This window comes from Salvelinus namaycush, chromosome 19, assembly GCF_016432855.1.
Source record: "Salvelinus namaycush isolate Seneca chromosome 19, SaNama_1.0, whole genome shotgun sequence".
NCBI classification, from domain to species: Eukaryota; Metazoa; Chordata; class Actinopteri; order Salmoniformes; family Salmonidae; genus Salvelinus; species Salvelinus namaycush.
The window spans coordinates 37,198,956-37,217,386 of record NC_052325.1 but is presented as its reverse complement, the minus strand read 5'-3'; the positions used below and the strand labels follow the sequence as shown (position 1 = coordinate 37,217,386).

The window sequence follows — 18,431 nt, the reverse complement described above, 5'->3', positions numbered from 1 at the left end:
ATCCCACCGTACCTTCTCCGCTATGCAATCTGGTTTCCGAGCTGGTCATGGGTGCACCTCAGCCACGCTCAAGGTCCTAAACAATATCATAACCGCCATCGATAAAATACAATACTGTGCAGCCGTATTCATTTACCTGGCCAAGGCTTTCGACTCTGTCAATCACCACATTCTTATTGGCAGACTCAACAGCCTTGGTTTCTCAAATGACTTCCTCGCCTGGTTCACCAACTACTTATCAGACAGAGTTCAGTGTGTCAAATCGGAGGGCCTGTTGTCCGGACCTCTGGCAGTCTCTACGGGGGTGCCACAGGGTTCAATTCTCGGGCCGACTCTATTCTCTGTATATATCAACGATGTCGCTCTTGCTGCTGGTGATTCTCTGATCCACATCTACGCAGATGACACCATTCCGTATACTTCTGGCCCTTCTTTGGACACTGTGTTAACTAACCTCCAGACGAGCTTCAATGCCATACAACTCTCCTTCCGTGGCCTCCAACTGCTCTTAAATGCAAGTAAAACTAAATGCATGCTCTTCAACCAATCGCTGCCCTCACCTGCCCGCCCGTCCAGCATCACTACTCTGGACAGTTCTGACTTAGAATATGTGGACAATTACAAATACCTTGGTGTCTGGTTAGACTGTAAACTCTCCTTCCAGACTCACATTAAGCATCTCCAATCCAAAATTAAATCTAGAATCGGCTTCCTATTTCGCAACAAAGCCTCCTTCACTCATGCTGCCAAACATACCCTCGTAAAACTGACTATCCTACCGATCCTTGACATCAGCGATGTCATTTATAAAATAGCCTCCAACACTCTACTCAGCAAATTTGATGCAGTCTATCACAGTGCCATCCGTTTTGTCACCAAAGCCCCATATACTACCCACCACTGCGACCTGTATGCTGGCGTTGGCTGGCCCTCGCTTCATATTCGTCGCCAAACCCATTGGCTCCAGGTCATCTATAAGTCTTTGCTAGGTTAAGCCCTGCCTTATCTCAGCTCACTGGTCACCGTAGCAGCACCCACCCGTAGCACGCGCTCCAGCAGGTATATTTCACTGGACATCCCCAAAGCCAACTCCTCATTGGCCGCCTTTCCTTCCAGTTCTCTGCTGCCAATGACTGGAACGAATTGCAAAAATCACTGAAGCTGGAGACTCATATCTCCCTCACTAACTTTAAGCATCAACTGTCAGAGCAGCTCACAGATCACTGCACCTGTACATAGCCCATCTGTAAATAGCCCATCCAACTACCTCATCCCCGTATTGTTATTTATTAGATTTTTTTGCTCCTTTGCACCCCAGTATCTCTACTTGCACATTCATCTATCACTCCAGTGTTTAATTGCTAATTTGTAATTACTTTGCCACTATGGCCTATTTATTGCCTTACCTCCCTAATCTTACTTCATTTGCACACACTGCATATTGATTTTTTTCTATTGTGTTGTTGACTGTACATTTGTTTATTCCATGTGTAACTCTGTGTTGTTGTTTGTGTCGCACTGCTTTGCTTTATCTTGGCCAGGTCGCAGTTGTAAATGAGAACTTGTTCTCAACTGGCCTACCGGGTTAAATAAAAGTGAAATAAAAGAAAAAAAGACACATAGAAAATAGACAACCAGTGTCAAGTAGGCCTATCAATTTTACTTAAATACTGTATTAAAGATTAATGAAAATATATAACATAAAAATAATTGAGTAAAGACAACAAATATTCTGATTACAAAAACTTGATTAGAATGGTCAATGTAGATCAACTGTTCTATAATACACGAGTGAAAATATGGATAAACATGCATGCACCCAGCGATCTGAAGTAATTGCAAACCACCCAATAATAATGAATGTATGAGGGTCAAAAACACAGTCCTCATACAGCAATATGTGACTTTAAGGTCATAGGGCCCAGAGTCACTAGGGCCCAGAGTGTTACCTGGTCAGGTCATAAGGTCAATAAAAACATCTGGACCTACTCAGGACACCCCACAGACCTCTAAGGTGTCATGCTCAGCTCAATGAGACGGCCTGCGAACACTCCTAGGGTGCCAATGATACACACTGCCATGAACACACACAGCAGAATGTGATCCAGCACCATGGCCACAAACTTCCACTCTTCAGCAGCCTGGGAAAAGAGGAGAGCAGTTAGAAACACTCAATCTGAGATCTTTAAGGAAAAAACTGTGGGAAGGACGGCAATGAATTCCATAGTCTTACACTGTTGGACTCCTCATCAGATTTCATGGTCTCAGCAATGTATTTAACCCCCTCAATAGCACTGCGTACATCTGGGTTCTTGGTCATGGGGGACTGGTAGGTGACTGCAGTAGGGGTGGGCTTGCCTGAGATGTCTGAGATGTCAAAGTCAGCACCATAGATGTTTTTATCCTGTCTCTCCTTTGCAGGACGCTTCATTGTTGAGAAGAACATGAGGTTGGGAATTGTGTCAATGAAAATCTAGGAAGCAAAAAATATGAAAGGAATGAATTAATCAAATGTTATTAGTCGCATGCGCCGAATACAACAGGTAACCTTACAGTGAAATGCTTACTTACAAGCCCCTAACCAACAATGCAGTTTTAAAAACTACAGATAAGAATAATAAATAAAAGTAACAAGTAATTAAAGAGCAGCAGTAAAATAATAATAGCGAGACTATATACAAGGGGGTACTGGTACAGACTCAATGTGCAGGGGCACTGGTTACTTATTAAAGTGACTATGCATAGATGATAACAGACAGTAGTAGCTTTTACAACTTTGTGTAATAACAGACAATAATAAATAGACTGGTAAAATGCATACAATGAGATAAAAGGCTAATTGATGAACATATTAATTCAGATACTTTCTAGCTCCTGAATCACAAAAGTAGACTTAAAAAGCAGTAATATAGTAAACAAGTGCAATTATCTATTTTCTGTCACTAGATGGCAGTACTGGGCAAGACATTAACAGGGCAAAAAGAATGTTGAGACCTCTACTATTAAGTAGACTTTACATCACTCACAGGAGGTTGGTGGCACCTTAATTGGGGAGAATGGGCTCGTGGTAATGACTGAAGTGGAATCAGTGGAATGGTATCAAATACATCAAACACATGGTTTTCTGGTGTTTGATGCCATTCCATGTGCACCGTTCCGGCCATTATTATGAGCTATTCTCCACTGATACCACACTATCTGTCATGTTATTTCATGAACGATTTGTTAATACATATAAAAAATACATACATTTCTAAACTGTCACACACTCATAACATTCACAAACCAGAGTGCACAAGTCATCCTATGCCATGTCATTTACAATCCAAATATTTTTTTATTTAACCTTTATTTAACTAGGCAAGTCAGTTAAGAACAAATTCTTATTTACAATGACGGCCTACCCCGGCCAAACCCAGACGACGCTGGGCCAATTGTGCGCCGCCCTATGGGACTCCCAATCACAGCCGGATGTGATACAGCCTGGATTCAAACCAGGGACTGTAGTGACGCCTCTTGCACTGAGATGCAGTGCCTTAGACCGCTGCACAACTTGGGAGCCCTGTAAGTAAAGCACTATGCTATAAAAAGTTCTTAACTAAGTTATTTTTAGATAAAAAATAAATAAAACCCTTGGTAGAAATGTGCCAGCTTTGCCCACCTTGCGAACCCAGGGGGACATGGTGTGAGTGCTGGGGGAGCGGTGGTGGGTGTTGATGACGATGACAGTGATGATAATGGAGGCAATGACGAAGACCATTGTGAAGAGCATGTACTTCCCGATGAGCGGCACAGCACTGGAGGTGGAGGGGATGAGCTCAACGATGACCAGCAGAAACACAGTCAGAGACAGCAGGACAGAGATACTCAGAGTCATCTTCTCACCTGAGGACACACATGGTCACAACAACCAGGTCAACAAAAGCAGATGCATACTGAAGAATTCATCTATGGAGAAAGGCGCAGTTGAAGTTTGCAATCATGCAAATGATCTTCCATTATCACATGTCATACATTTCATAATCTGTCCATACGGCACAAAGACAGATTTGAGCAGTTCAGTGGAAAAACGAGGCTCATGACAGAGACTGAACATGTGCTCGTAGGGAGGCCACTGAGATTCATAACAATGGATTCAACGTTAAACACTGTGAGAGCAGTTAATAACTGGGCTTAAACAAATACTACAGTTACACCAATGCTCCAGCTCAACTCAGCTGTGACACCCTTAACAAGTGAATTAAACAAATCAATCAATATCTCGTCAAAGTGAGCTGGTTTGATGGTAATTTGGTCTCAAGACTTGCCTTCACCTAATCCCCACTCTGGTTGGTCCCCATCTCTTAATTAATTACAAGAGGGTTTGAAGTGATCATTGTGATAATTGATCAGAGAGAAAGAGACTGATAGCGAGAGAGAGAGAGACACACAGTGCCATAATTCACAGTGATGAATCAACACGGACTCACAGAGACACAGGAGGGTCATAATGTTAGAGGGTAGCAGTGACATTGTTTCTCTGGCAGTCAGTGCCATCACACCCTTTAGGGCACCAACTCATTCTGACCACAGGGAGGAGTAGCCTCTGATCCAATTGAGCTCCTCCGACCTCCCTTTCAGCCCTCCACTAAACGGAGGGCTGAAAGATCATGATGCCTAGTCACCTTACCCCTATACATATCTACCTCCATCGCTCCAGTATCCCTGCACATTGTAAATATGGTATTGGAACTGACCCTGTACGTAGATTATTACTTTCTCTTGGTATTCTTATTATGTGTTTTTGTTCTACGTTATGTTATTTTTAGTGCTACATTGATATTGACTACTGCATTGTTGTGTTTAGAGCTGTCAAGAAAGGCATTTCACTGTACTTTTGACATTAAAACTTGAAACTTGGGCAGGAATTCTGCTTATAAAAAGAACTCAAAGCTGAGTCTCTGTGAATTGGTGCTTGAACAATATTGCCCTACCAAAGCAAAAAGCAAGATAGCGCAAAGGGATTTGTGATTTATTTTGTCCCATTTAGCCTTCCATACACATAGGCCTATACACAAACAACCTCACGTAAGAAAACATACACACAGGCACACAGACAATAGAATTTCAAGTATGTGTTATTTTCAGTTGAGCACATTCACACCCAGACCTCATTCACACAGATTCTAGAATGTGAACTATGTGTTGTTTGTCAACTTTGTGTTGCTGTTCAGTCAAATCGGTGAATCTAAAAGACTTCCATTTGGCATCACAGCTCCTCCATAGCATCATACTGTAGCAGCAGCCATATCAGAGCTAGGCAGCCAGTGATGCATTATACATTAAAGGAAAGGTCTGTTCGCAGACATGGCAGCACACAGGGTCTCTGGGTAATGAGGTAGGCCTCCACACTGGCAACAGGACCAAATGCTAGCTGAGACACAGCACTGGTACAACTAATGTAGCTACTAGTAACTTCTGCGGCCCAGAGACAAATACAGGTGTAGGATCTTAATTTGACCAGTATTGTCGTAGAAAAATAATCCTGCAGCAACAGGATTTGAATGTTTAGTTCATAATATTGCTTGATTGGTGGTTAGGCTATTAGCTGGACAAAAGAAGGCTACATGATAAGTGCAGTACTGTTAATATAACAGAGTGTTAGTCCAGGTTTTCAGTGAATTTATGTAAACCACGAGGCTCATCTGCATTTCCTGCGGTGCAGGAAAATTCTCAGTCACAAAAGAGTGGTCAAATTAAGATCCTACATCTGTAGAAGGACAAGCGTGTTGTTGTAGGTACCAGCCAATGCAGGTACAGTTCTACACAACCACTACATAAGCTGTCAACGTTGCAGCTATGATGCGGAAATTGGGAGACAAAATATATTTCCATTAATCTTCAGCCAATAGAAGGGATTTAGAACTGAAATGATTGAAGTGATGCTATACTAACCAGAGTCAGTGGGCAGATAGAAGACGAGGCCAGTGAGGAATGAGAAGAGCATGCAGGGGATGATGACGTTGACGATGAAGTAGAGGGGCAGCCGCAGCATCAGGAAGTGGTAGGTGATGTCCAGGTAGGGTGTGTCTGGGCAGCAGGCATAGTACACCCAGTGTTTCCAGCTGCGGTAATCCTTCATCACCCACTCTCCACTCTCCATGAAGTTACTCAGGTCAGGACGGTCGCTGTCCTGGTGGAGACGGGTAATAAAGATGTCATGAAGACGCAACAGACCAGGAAGGGATCAACCTAATTGGTATTTTGTAGGACTGGTGGTATTATGTAATGCTTTTAGAATCATGTGTATTCAGTAATGTACTGAATGTGTATGGGTAACACAGGAGTTACACAGGGGATCAATCGAGAAAAATGTCAAAATGTTGATGATTATTACGGGATTGACGACAACCAGGTTGCCATCATAGGTCCAGGTACCAAGCTTCATGCTGCAGTTCTGCAGGTCGAAGGGGAAGTGCAGCACGATGATCTCACAGTAACTCTTGAAGATGGCAGGGGGGTTCCACGTGATCATGCCAGTGTGCTCCAGCAGCACTTTGGTCTCGTGAACGATGGCAAAGTCACCGTCAGCACTGTGGGCACACACAAACACAGGCATCAACACAGGAAATAATGTTAACGCAGAGGGGCATCACTGCCTGGGGCTTGGCATGGCCTTGCCATCGCAGGCCAACCAACCAGAGCTGAGAATGGTACAGGCTGCTGTGGCATAGGAGCTGGTTGTCAGGGAAAACAGCAGTGTGTCAGACGCAGCATATGGTGTGGGTGGAACCTGTGATATAGAAGCCAGATTTAGCCTGATGCTATCTGAGCTCTCACCCACTCTGCACAGAGGGAAAAGAGAGGGAAAAGTAATGTGGTTTGAAAACATAATCACACACAGTCGGTCTGTCTGGTGGCCTTTTATCAAGGAAAGTATCAGTGAGAGAATGGTAAAAAGAAAGACATTTGATGCAAATATGGCCTGATTCTTACTTGTTATAGAGCACGAGGTCAGGACGCCAAATGTCAGTGGAGGGCACTCTTATCTTTTTGATTCCACCATAATCCTCAGGATTCCATTGCAAGTTCACATCCTTCCATTGCTGGAAAATGACAGTACAAAGTACAAAGAGCATGAATAGAAAATATCAGATAGATTATTTGAAGTTCCTGACTTGAAGTCTGATTCGGAGAGGGATCATTTCAATAGGGATTTTTTCAGAGAATGTTTCATTACAGTTTAGTGAAAATGAACCCAATTCAACGGTTTATAAGGATTTTACACTATCTTCAGAATTATGGTGAAATTTATGATAATTACCATACTTAGATTTTCCTTGTAATTACTCTTACAAATAGCCAGAAAGAACATATTTTGATCCATATTTACTGTATATTGCAATGTAGATACAGGAAACGGCAGTAACAAACCTGTTTCAGTCGAACATTGCTGTTGACAATCTGGTTGACCTCATCCTGTAGAGAAAGGGAATTGATTTTAGTTTCTACTGTTACGAAACCAATAATTAGGCTACGGATATTGTTGCACTCGCTAAGTCTAGGGGTCTTAGGCCTAGTTAACTAATCTGTAACCTGATTTAAGATGTGCATCTAAGTGAGAAATCAGCATTGCAATGTATGTACACAGGAGACCTCTCTTTCTTGACATCTTGGTCAGCCAATCCAAGCAGATTACCATTTGTTCAGATGGTGACCAAATAAAGTGTATCCTGGTAGAGTGTGCCTAACTGTGTGTTAGCACTAAACTACCTACTGCATAACACCTCCCCCATCAAGAAAAGTAAAGAAAAAACCACAGTCACCAGTATCTATTTTCCTGGATTTTCCTAAACTTGTATACTTTCCCACCCTCTTTTCCATAAAACTTATTTAACCGAAGAGACCAAACTATATACACTATAAACACCAGAGCTGCAAAACTATGAAACTTGGCTCCAGAAAACCTCACCTCTGAGATAACGTCATTCTAGAAAAACCAGACAAACCAAAACCATCAAATTCACTGGTCTGCGCTCAGCTAATTTATTCCTGCCAAAAGTCTGACTTGACCAAACCAAGGGACAACCTGTAACCCCTATAGTTCTAAACGGAGAGACCAATTCCATTCCCTAGGCCCATGATCACAAGCACCAAGCTCCCTCTGATATGAGACTTAGAGCACCCACCACCAGGGACAAGTGAACGTTGACCACAACTTCAGCACACTCACTAGGTAGACGATTCACGTTCCCCAACGCCTCTTTGCTCCCGTGCTGGAGGGGAACTGAAGGGGAACCGTTAGCCTCCTCACTTTCCTCCAACTTAACCCGGAGACACTAGGCCTACATGCTGAGGGAACTTTCAACCGCTCTTTAACAGGAAGTGACAAAACCGGTGGATCTAGCTTTTCCACCAAACTCACTTCTTCAAGCTCCTGATTCTCATTACAAGACACAGCCGTATCACCCTGCAAAACTCAGACCGGATCCTCACTAAATTCACAACGTGAATGGGAAGAATCTCCTCTCTCCCACAGCTTAGTAAAACAAAGTGTCAGTAACATCGACCCCTGACAAACAACCTCATGGTCAGCCGGCAGAGGGACCACAACCTGTTATCCAAGAGCAGACTCAGATGAGGAGACTGTGATGAAGTAACCAAGGTATTTATTGAAACACAGGGGGAAGATAGAGTGCAGGTCAGGGGAAGCTCGGTCGGGTTGCTGGAAACCAGGTGTGGAGGCTGAGGCGAGATGGGTTGAGACAGGGTAAGCAGGTTCGAAGGGGAATCCAAGGGAGTAGTAGAGTGGGGAATCCAGGACAGAGTAGAAGGACTTTTTTTAAATTTAAAATTTTACCTTTATTTAACTAGGCAAGTCAGTTAAGAACAAATTCTTATTTTCAATGACGGCCTAGGAAAATAAGAATTTGTTCTTAACTGACTTGCCTAGTTAAATAAAGGTAAAATTTAAAATAAAATAAAAATCCTGCTATCTGTCCTAGATTCCCCACTCTACTACTCCCTCGGATTCCCCTTCGGACCTGCTTACCCTGTCTCAACTGCCTGTTCAGGGGTAGAACGACAGATTTGTACCTTGTCAGCTGGGGGATTTGAACTTGCACCCTTTTGGTTACTAGTCCAACGCTCTAACCACTAGGCTACCCTGCCTCCCACTAGGCTACCCTGCCGCCCCGAGTAGCAGGATGACGAGACGTGGGACTGGAGACAGGGACCAGAGCCAGAGCGGGCAGAACTGTAGCGGAGAGGAAAACAGGCACAACAGGATCTGACTAGTAACAAACGGCTCGAAACGTAGACTGACTGAGCAGAGATTACGATCTGGCAGCGTGAAAGTGGCAGGGCTGAGTATTTATAGAGGTCTTGATTATGGAACAGGTTGCAGCTGGTGGGGATCTGCTCTTACTCCAGCACACCTGTCTCCACCCACACACACACACACACACACACACACACACAGAGAGGGAGAGGGAGACGTAGAGGGAGAGGGAGACGTAGAGGGAGAGGGAGAGGGAGAGGGAGAGGGAGAGGGAGAGGGAGAGGGAGAGGGAGAGGGAGAAAGTACTGGGAGAGTGGCGGCAGGTCAAGGAGACTCAGGATGAGCAGTAGAGGGCATTGCAGGATCAGATGTGACAGTACACCCCCCCCCTCTACTGCACCCGACCAGGCTTATCTGGGAGTGAGGTATAAATCCCTTAAGAGGGAGGGGTCCAGTATGTTATAGTGGTATAGGCAGGATGGTCATCGATGAGCCAACGGGGTGGAGGAGCAGCTGCAGGAGGAGACAGGGGGCAGGCAGGGTGAATCAGGGATACATGGAAGGTAGGATGGATCCTGAGAGAGGCTGGGAGTTTCAGGCGTACCGCAGAGGGGTTAATGACACGGTCAATTTCAAAGGGACCAATGAATCGGGGGGAAAGTTTATTCGATGCCACCTTCAATGGCAGGTCCTTCGATGAGAGCCATACCATTTGACCCGGGGTGTAGACTGGAGCTGAGGCCTGGCGACGGTTGGCTTGGGACTGGGTCCTATCGGAGGCACAAAGAAGGGCAGCCTGGGCCTTCCTCCAGGCATGGTGACAACGGCGTAGATGGTCCTGGACAGAGGGAACCGCAACCTCAACCTCTTGGGCGGGGAACAAGGGGGGTTGGTAACCCAGAGCATACTCGAAGGGTGACATACCTGACGAGGCGTTGGTGAGGGTGTTGTGGGCATATTCAACCCAGGGTAGCTGAGCACTCCAGGAGGAAGGGTTAGCAGAAGTCAAGCAGCGTTGGGCAGTCTCCATCTATTGGTTGGCCCCGTTCGGTCTGGCTGTTGGTCTGGGGGTGATATCAAGAAGACTGACATTGATACCAAGAGCTGAACAGAAGGATCTCCATACCTGGGAGGTAAACTGGGGTCCTCTGTTGGAAACGATGTCAGTGGGGATGCCATGCAGACGAAACACATGGGATACTAACAGGTCCGCAGTCTCCCTGGAGGACGGGAGCTTGGAGAGGGGAATGACGTGAGCCATTTTGGAAAACCTGTCAATAACTTTGAGGATGACGGAGTTACCGTTAGATGGGGGAGGGCCAGTGACGAAGTCCAGAGCTATGTGTGACCAGGGGCGACTGGGTATGGCAAGAGGGTGGAGCAGACCGAACAGGCTGAGACAAACTCCAGGACATCTCTCTCCATGGTGGGCCACCAAAAGCGCTGACGCAGGAAGGCAAGGGTCCGGTTCATACCAGGGTGACAGGTGAGGTGGGTAGAATGGCCCCACTGAAGAACAGAGCGGACACAATCTGGAACAAACAGAGCATTACTAGGACCGTTACCCGGGTCAGGCTGGTTCTGCTGAGCCTGGCTGATACTGGACTCGATCTCCCAGGTGACGGCGGCAACGATGCAGGTGGATGGTACAATGGCTTCTGGCTCGGTACCCGTGTTGTCGGTGGTGAACTGGCGAGAGAGGGCATCAGGCTTGGTGTTCTTCGAACCAGGGCGATAAGCGAGTGTGAAATTGAATCTACCGAAGAACAAGGCCCACCTGGCTTTCCGGGAGTTCAGACGTTTGGCGGTCTGGATGTAGGACAGGTTTTTATGGTCAGTCCACACGATGAAGGGGGTTACAGAGCCCTCCAGCCAGTGACGCCATTCCTCCAGAGCCAGCTTAACTGCCAGGAGTTCCCGGTTTCTGAAGTCAAAATTCCTCTCTGCAGGTGAGAGCTTACAGGAAAAGAATGCACATGGGTGGACCTTCTGATCAGAGGGGGAACGTTGAGACAGGACAGCACCTACCCCGGTGTCAGAGGCGTCCACCTCCACGATGAACTGGAGTTCTGGGTCGGGCTGAGTAAGGACCGGAGTGGAGGTGAAGCGACGCTTGAGTTCCAGGAATGCTGCCTCTGCCTCAGGAGTCCAGTGGAACAGAGGGGATGTGGAGACGAGAGTGGTGAGAGGTGCTGCCAGATGGCTGTAGTTGCGGATGAAACGTCTGTAAAAAAATTCTAACCCCAGGAAACGCTGTACCTGCTTCAGTTGGAGGGCGTAGGTCACTCTGTGACTGCCATGACCTTGGCAGGGGTCCATACGTAACTGTCCCTGTGCAATAATATAACCCATGAAACACACTGTGGTAGCATGGAACTCACATTTTTCAGCTTTAACAAACAGCTTATTCTCCAACAGCCGTTGAAGAACGAGTTGCTGGTGAGCCTCAGGGTCATTGGGGGGGAAAATCAGTTTGTCATCTACTATAAATAGACAAAACTAAGCATCCAATCACATCCCTCAGCACGTCATTGACTAGGTTCTGGAAAACAGCAGGGGCGTTAGTAAGACCAAAAGGCATGGCCAAATACTCAGTGACCAAGTGGTGTGTTGAACGCAGTCTTCCACTCCTCCCCCTCTCTTATGCGGACAAGGTGGTAGGCATTTCGGAGGTCAAGTTTGGTAAACACCATGGCACCATGGAGGGGGGCAAAAAGCAGAGCTGATGAGTGGCAAGGGGTACTTGTTCTTTACTGTGATATTATTCAGCCCACGGAAGTCTATGCACGGCCTCAGTGACCCATCCTTCTTCACAAAGAAAAACCCAGCACCCACCGGGGAGGAAAATGGCTTGATAAGTCCTGCAGCCAGAGAATCCTGTATGTACCTCTCCATAGATTCTTGCTCGGGATGAGAGAGGTTAAACAACCGGCTACTGGGGAGAGGAGCTCCAGGCTGTAGGTCAATGGCGCAGTCGTACGGCCAATGAGGCGGCAGCGACAAGGCGTGGTGCTTGCTGAACACAGGAGCTAGATCGTGATACTCGAGAGGAACTGATGACAGGTCCGGAGGTTCTGGAATGAACTTGGGCACAGACAAGGCAGGTGGAAGTGTAGAATGTAAACAATTCGAGTGACAAAATTAACTCCAAGGGTTTACCTTTCCGGCGGTCCAGTCAATATGTGGGTTGTGTAGCTTTAACCATGGATGGCCAAGAACCAGAAGAGAGTAAGGACAGTCGATTGTGTGGAAACTGATATTTTCCTGGTGATTTCCAGAGAGACGCAGGATGACAGGGGCGATTCTCTCACAGACACGGATGAGGAGCTGTCCATTGAGAGCTTTGGCATCAAGGGGGGAATCGAATGGGACAGTGTCCAGGTCCAACTGGGTAACGACACTTCTGTCCAGGAAGTTCTCGTTGGTGCCCGAATAAAAGCCTGGCTCTGCCACACAAGGTCACCTTCAAGCAGGGGTCTGGAGGAAGATGGGCAGGCGATTTGGCTCAACAGTATATCCGCCACTACTGCCGAGCTCCCTCTTTTGCTGGACACAGGGAACAAGTGGAGACAAAGTGACTAACCTGGCCACAGTATAGGCAGCTCCTAGCACCGATTCGTCGTTGCCTCTCCTCTGGAGAGAGACTGGCCCGGCCGAGCTGCCTGGGTTCAGAATCTGGAAGAGCCTGGGATGCAGTCGAAGAAGGAGGACAAGGCACTGAAGCAGATGTTATGGGACATGCAACCCTACCTACCCTCTCCCTCCGATGCTCACGGAGACGGCTGTCGATGCGGATAGCGAGAGAGATGAGTTCATCAAGTCCATCAGGCTCATCCTTGGACAACAACTCGTCCTTGAGGGTCTCAGTGATCGCGTTCCGGAATGCTCCCTGAAGTGTCTCCTCATTCCAGCCACTCTCAGCGGCGAGGGTGCGAAACTGACATAACATCTCAGCAACACTATGGGGGCCTTGACGGAGGGACAGGAGTCGTTTAGCAGCATCCTTACCGCAGACCGGGTGGTCGAAGACTTTCTTCATCTCCTCCGTGAATCTGGAGCAGGAGAATCAGATGGGATATCAAATCAAATCAAATGTATTTATATAGCCCTTCTTACATCAGCTGATATCTCAAAGGGCTGTACAGAAACCCAGCCTAAAACTCCAAACAGCAAGCAATGCAGGTGTAGAAGCACAGTGTGGGATATGTCTCTCCCACACTGCCATGGCCCAGGAAGCGCTGCTCCACGGAGGCAGCCAATCAGAAAGGAGATCTTGGCCCATTCGCTAGCATAAGAGTAGGGCTGTTGCTCAAATAATAGTGAACATTGTACCAAAAGGGCTCTGCAAGCTCTGAGGTTGCCATAGTAACGCTCAGGAGTCGGAACAAGGGTCAGCCCTGTAGGTCAGACAGGCTCTGTGACAACTCATTGACGTGCTCCAGAAGGGTCTTCAGGGCTTGGTCATGTTGCTCCAGCAGGGCGCCTTGGCCGACGAGGGTTTGGTGGAGAGTAGCAGAGTCTGCTGGGTTTATCTCTTTGGCCAGCTCGTACTGTTACGCAGAGTGGAACCCAAGAGCAGACTCAGACGAGGAGACTGGGATGAAGTAACCAAGGTGTTTATTGACACACTTGGGGAAGATGAAGTGCAGGTCAGGGGAAGTTCGGGTGGGTTTCTGGAAACCAGGTGCGGAGGCTGAGGCTGGAACGAGAGGGATGGAGACAGGGTAAGCAGCTCCGGAGCGGAATCCAAGGGAATAGTAGAGTGGGGAATTCAGGACAGAGTAGCAGAATGACGAGACGTGGGACTGGAGACAGGGACCAGAGTCAGAGCGGGCAAAACTGTAGCGGAGAGGAAGACAGCATCAAGCAAGGAAAAGAGGATAACAGGATATGGCTAGTAACAAACGGCTCGAAACGTAGACTGACTGAGCAGAGATTACGATCTGGCAGCGTGGAAGTGGCAGGGCTGAGTATTTTTAGAGGTCTTGATTATGGAACAGGTTGCAGCTGGTGGGGATCTGCTCTGACTCCAGCACACCTGTCTCCGCCCACACAATCACACACACACACAGAGAGAGAGGGAGAGGGAGGGAGTACTGGGGGAGTGGCGGGGTCAAGGAGACACAGGATGAGCAGTAGAGGGCGTTACAGGAGCAGATGTGACACAACCTCCTCCACTGTGGGAAAGAATGCGTCAGCTAAAGGAAACAATGAGTCACTGACAACCTCTGAATCTAACAGATCACTTGGGGAACCAAATCATTACTCAGTCCACAAGGAGAACCTAGTTGTTCATTGTCCATCAACTCAACATAGAACATTGTTCTAAATTGACACCTGAATTAACTTCATCCTCAAATTGAAGAGGGCACACTATATCACAAATCTCTACCCAGAAGGTCTCAGCTAGAGACACAATAATCAACTTCCTCACTAGGAAGAACTATTTCCTGGGAGCCACAGTCTATTTCGGCAAATAATGTTTCCTCTACGTCCCCACACACATCATCATCCTCCCTCTCTGGTTTGCCATCAGCACCCTTCTGAACCCGATTAGCTTCACAAACTGGGGATACCTCAAAACCCTCCTTGAAAGACTTCACCCCCTGAGACAACTGCCTTTTGACTGACTGGCAAGACAAACTTCCTCCCCTGTATGCAACCCTCCAGTCAACTGCCATTTCCTGTTCTACCCTCACTATTTCCAACAAATATTCTTCCTCCTGACTGCTATCACACTAGAACTTGTGGCAAGAACTCACTCCACTGTTCCCATAACAGAACTGCAACATCTAACTTGTTCAACTCCTCAGCTATTTCAACCTCCAGCATTTTTGCCACCTGACGTAACTGATCCCTTGTTAGCTTGAGAAAACTCCAACTATACTCTTCCTCAGCACAAAACAATGCTGGCTCAAATGCCCCCATAGTCAAAATAAGTAAGCCAAACAGAACCAACTCTTCGACTGACAGAAGTTACAGTTAGCTACATAGTGTTGGCAGTGATGTGAATTGCATGATAAATATTGGTTGATATAGGATGGTGTGACGTTTTTCTTACCACACTGATGAGTTGAATGAGCTGCAGACCAACTGTAACCACCACTGGGTCCTTGAAGTGAGCGACAGGACGCACCACCTTGTTGTAGCCAGTGAACAGGGTTTTCACCAGACGGGTTTCATCATCAGAGCTCCAGGCAGAGCCTACAAGAAACACAGAGACAGCTTGATGTGTGGCTCACATGGCAGAGATTGAGAGATTGTGGGTTTACAGCACCAGCAGACTGATAAGTAGTGGTTAAAGTATGTGCAACTACAGTAGTATTAAATGTACTAAGTGGCTTCCCATCTTCCTCCCCTCCCTCCCTCCCTCCATTCCTCCCTCCATTCCTCCCTCCCTTCCTTAGCTTCCTTCCTTCCTTCCTTCCTTCCTTCCTTCCTTCCTTCCTTCCTTCCTTCCTTCCTTCCTTCCTTCCTTCCTTCCTTCCTTCCTTCCTTCCTTCCTTCCTTCCTTCTGACTGACTGACTGACTGACTGACTGACTGACTGACTGACTGACTGACTGACTGACTGACTGACTGACTGACTGACTAACTACTTATTTCATACACTGTTATATACCAGTGGTATACTATCATCGTGGGATGCTGGAGGTGATAGAGATGAGAGCTCAGTCAATAGAGATAGTGTTTCAGACTCGACATCTGCTATTTCCGTTACATATTTGACCCATGCCAGAGCGGTATCCCATTTCATTTTCCGCTTGACCTTGAAACCAAGCCTAGTGTGTGCAAAAACATACTATGAAAGCATGAATGACGTTTTGAGACATTGAAAACAGTAAAATTGTCTGGAAATATAATATGCTATGTGAAACAATTGACTCATTAAGTCAAGCACAAATAGATGGAGGTTAAAAAACGAAGTGCACACACCCCTGTCAATCAAGAGAGTCTAATGCTGGATGCTTTAAAAAAAATGCCAACATTTCCAACAGGCACTAGCTTAGCTATAATATACCTCATATAAGATTTGAAGTCTTATAGTTAACAAATGGATAAAGCATTACCAAGAATCAATGTGAAATTATCAAATTATGTTGATATTAATGGGCTAGATTTGTAAAATATGCAAATATTGGTTTAGGATAGGCTATCACCTAAAATATCCTGGAAAAGGTAAGTTATAACCGACAGAAGAACAGAAATGGCAAACTAATTTTATCAGTCACATGTTTAGAATATGGCTTACCTGCTAGAATGATAAGGAGATGAGAAACTAAAAGTAGACGATTCATTCTTGTGTTCATTTCCCATAAACTCTGGGAATGGGGTATCCAATGGGGTATCCAATGTCCTGAGTCTTCGAATAGAGGGTAAGCGGCTAGTTAGGTAACAACATTATTTCTGTCTACTTTAAAATTAGGTCAAAATAATTGCGACCCTGACTTGCTGCTCCAAGTACTGTAATGGGGAACAGTATTGTTGTTCCCTGACACCATATGTTATGAGCCACCACCAATAGCTGTCATTTGAGAGGGTCACATTCTTTGTCATCCCTCACATGTTACAAGCGCTACATGCCTGGCTAATCTAGCACTAAAATATCTCACAGTGCAATATACTTCCCATATTGAAAAACAGTAACAGCCTATGGCTGCTTTCCAAAACGAACGCATTTGTTGTGATATATTTACAATTAGGCTACTCATGAACAGAGAATGGGAAATGTTATACTGTTCCCATTGGTTAACTTGTGTTACATTAAGATGTCATTTCCATAATCATTATTTGGGAATCGTATATTAGTAGTTGATTACATGTCAAATACAGTAATCAAACTGCCACCAATGTTGTCCTCTTGGATGATCTTACCCCTATTGGAGATGGTATGTCTCCCTCTTAGGATAATGTTGGACTGCAACATATCCACAACATCTACCCCATCTAGCCACTGCAATGAGTTTCCAGATGGCCAGGCATGAAACCCAAACACCCCATCCCTGTACACCTGCCCCTCCCCACCAAGGCATTGATGGGACCAGGCAACTCAATTTCCCTACAGCCTCAACCCGTTCAATCAGCCAGTCACTCAACCAGCCGCCTCATTCATCTTATTTAGGGGGAAATTGCAATTTTGGCAATGTCTGAATTAAGAGAGATCTGTCTCTTAACCCCCTCCACTTCTCTCCCCATACCAATCATAGACCACCTGAATCCTACAGTGCCTAAGTGCCTCCTGCCTGGACCCAACCCATGTGACCCTGGAGAAACCCATTGAATCTGCTCATTCAAGCTCATCAAGGTCAGGCAGTGAGAACGTGTCGTCCTGCCGTTGCAGTAGAGACACAGTTCTTTCTTTCAGCAGGAGTCAGCCATTCTATAGCCCTGCGGGAATCTCTCTCAATCAGACCTCCTATTTTACTCTCTATTCTACATGTGATTAAAATGTTCTCTTAACCTGAATCTGAATAATAGTAATGTGGTGTCTGTGGAACATCTGCTGGGGATGGCAGAGCATTGAGCATCTCCCGCTGCATGTTTCTGCCCCCTGCCAGATTATGTAGATGACACTTTCCATGGCAGAGATGATTATGTGTGTTACTGGGATATTTGTACATAATATTTCGCCCCAAAAATAGCAGTGTATTGTTACGTGTATTGTTTATGTTCTGAAGATAAAATTATATTTATAATCACTCTATTCTATTACTTTACATGAATTTCAATTAAAGCTCTTCTAAGAGCTCTTTGATGTTGTAAAGGTATTTTACAGTAGATCAATTGTCTCATATACATTTTGTTTTCTGGGTATGATGGGTGGGGGAAGGGATGGAATGGCTGTTTAGTATTGGGTGTTTGGTGATGCAATTCTATTCAGTGTAGGCCTATGCAGCTTAAACATTGTCCCCCAATTCCTACAATATGGTGTAAAGCAGAAATATAGCACATTTCCACATTCAGAAATCAACATGTTACTAGTTTAGCTGTCAACAATCTGAGAAGAAGCAGTAATATCCACAGGACAGGCTCTGCATCTACATACTACATGTTCACGTCACATGTCTGAGCTGAATGTTTCAGTATGTCTTTTGAAATTGGAAATGTAGGTCAGCCTCTGCAGGAGGAAATGTCACACAGCTTTATCCAATCAACAAAAAAAGGTCAGTTAT

General features: G+C 45.8%; 1 protein-coding gene across 1 annotated transcript; it reads right to left on the bottom strand.

The window, feature by feature from the left end:
* Positions 1-1,638: 1,638 nt before the first annotated feature.
* On the bottom strand, positions 1,639-16,556 carry LOC120064005 (acetylcholine receptor subunit alpha). Its single transcript, XM_039014314.1, has 9 exons — positions 16,511-16,556; positions 15,321-15,463; positions 7,414-7,458; positions 6,976-7,085; positions 6,377-6,572; positions 5,935-6,172; positions 3,662-3,885; positions 2,234-2,473; positions 1,639-2,141 (listed from the first exon to the last, which is right to left on the bottom strand). Exons 1-9 carry the CDS (start codon positions 16,554-16,556, stop codon positions 2,010-2,012), a joined length of 1,374 nt encoding a protein of 457 aa, XP_038870242.1. The 3' UTR covers positions 1,639-2,009.
* Between the last annotated feature and the right edge of the window lie 1,875 nt (positions 16,557-18,431).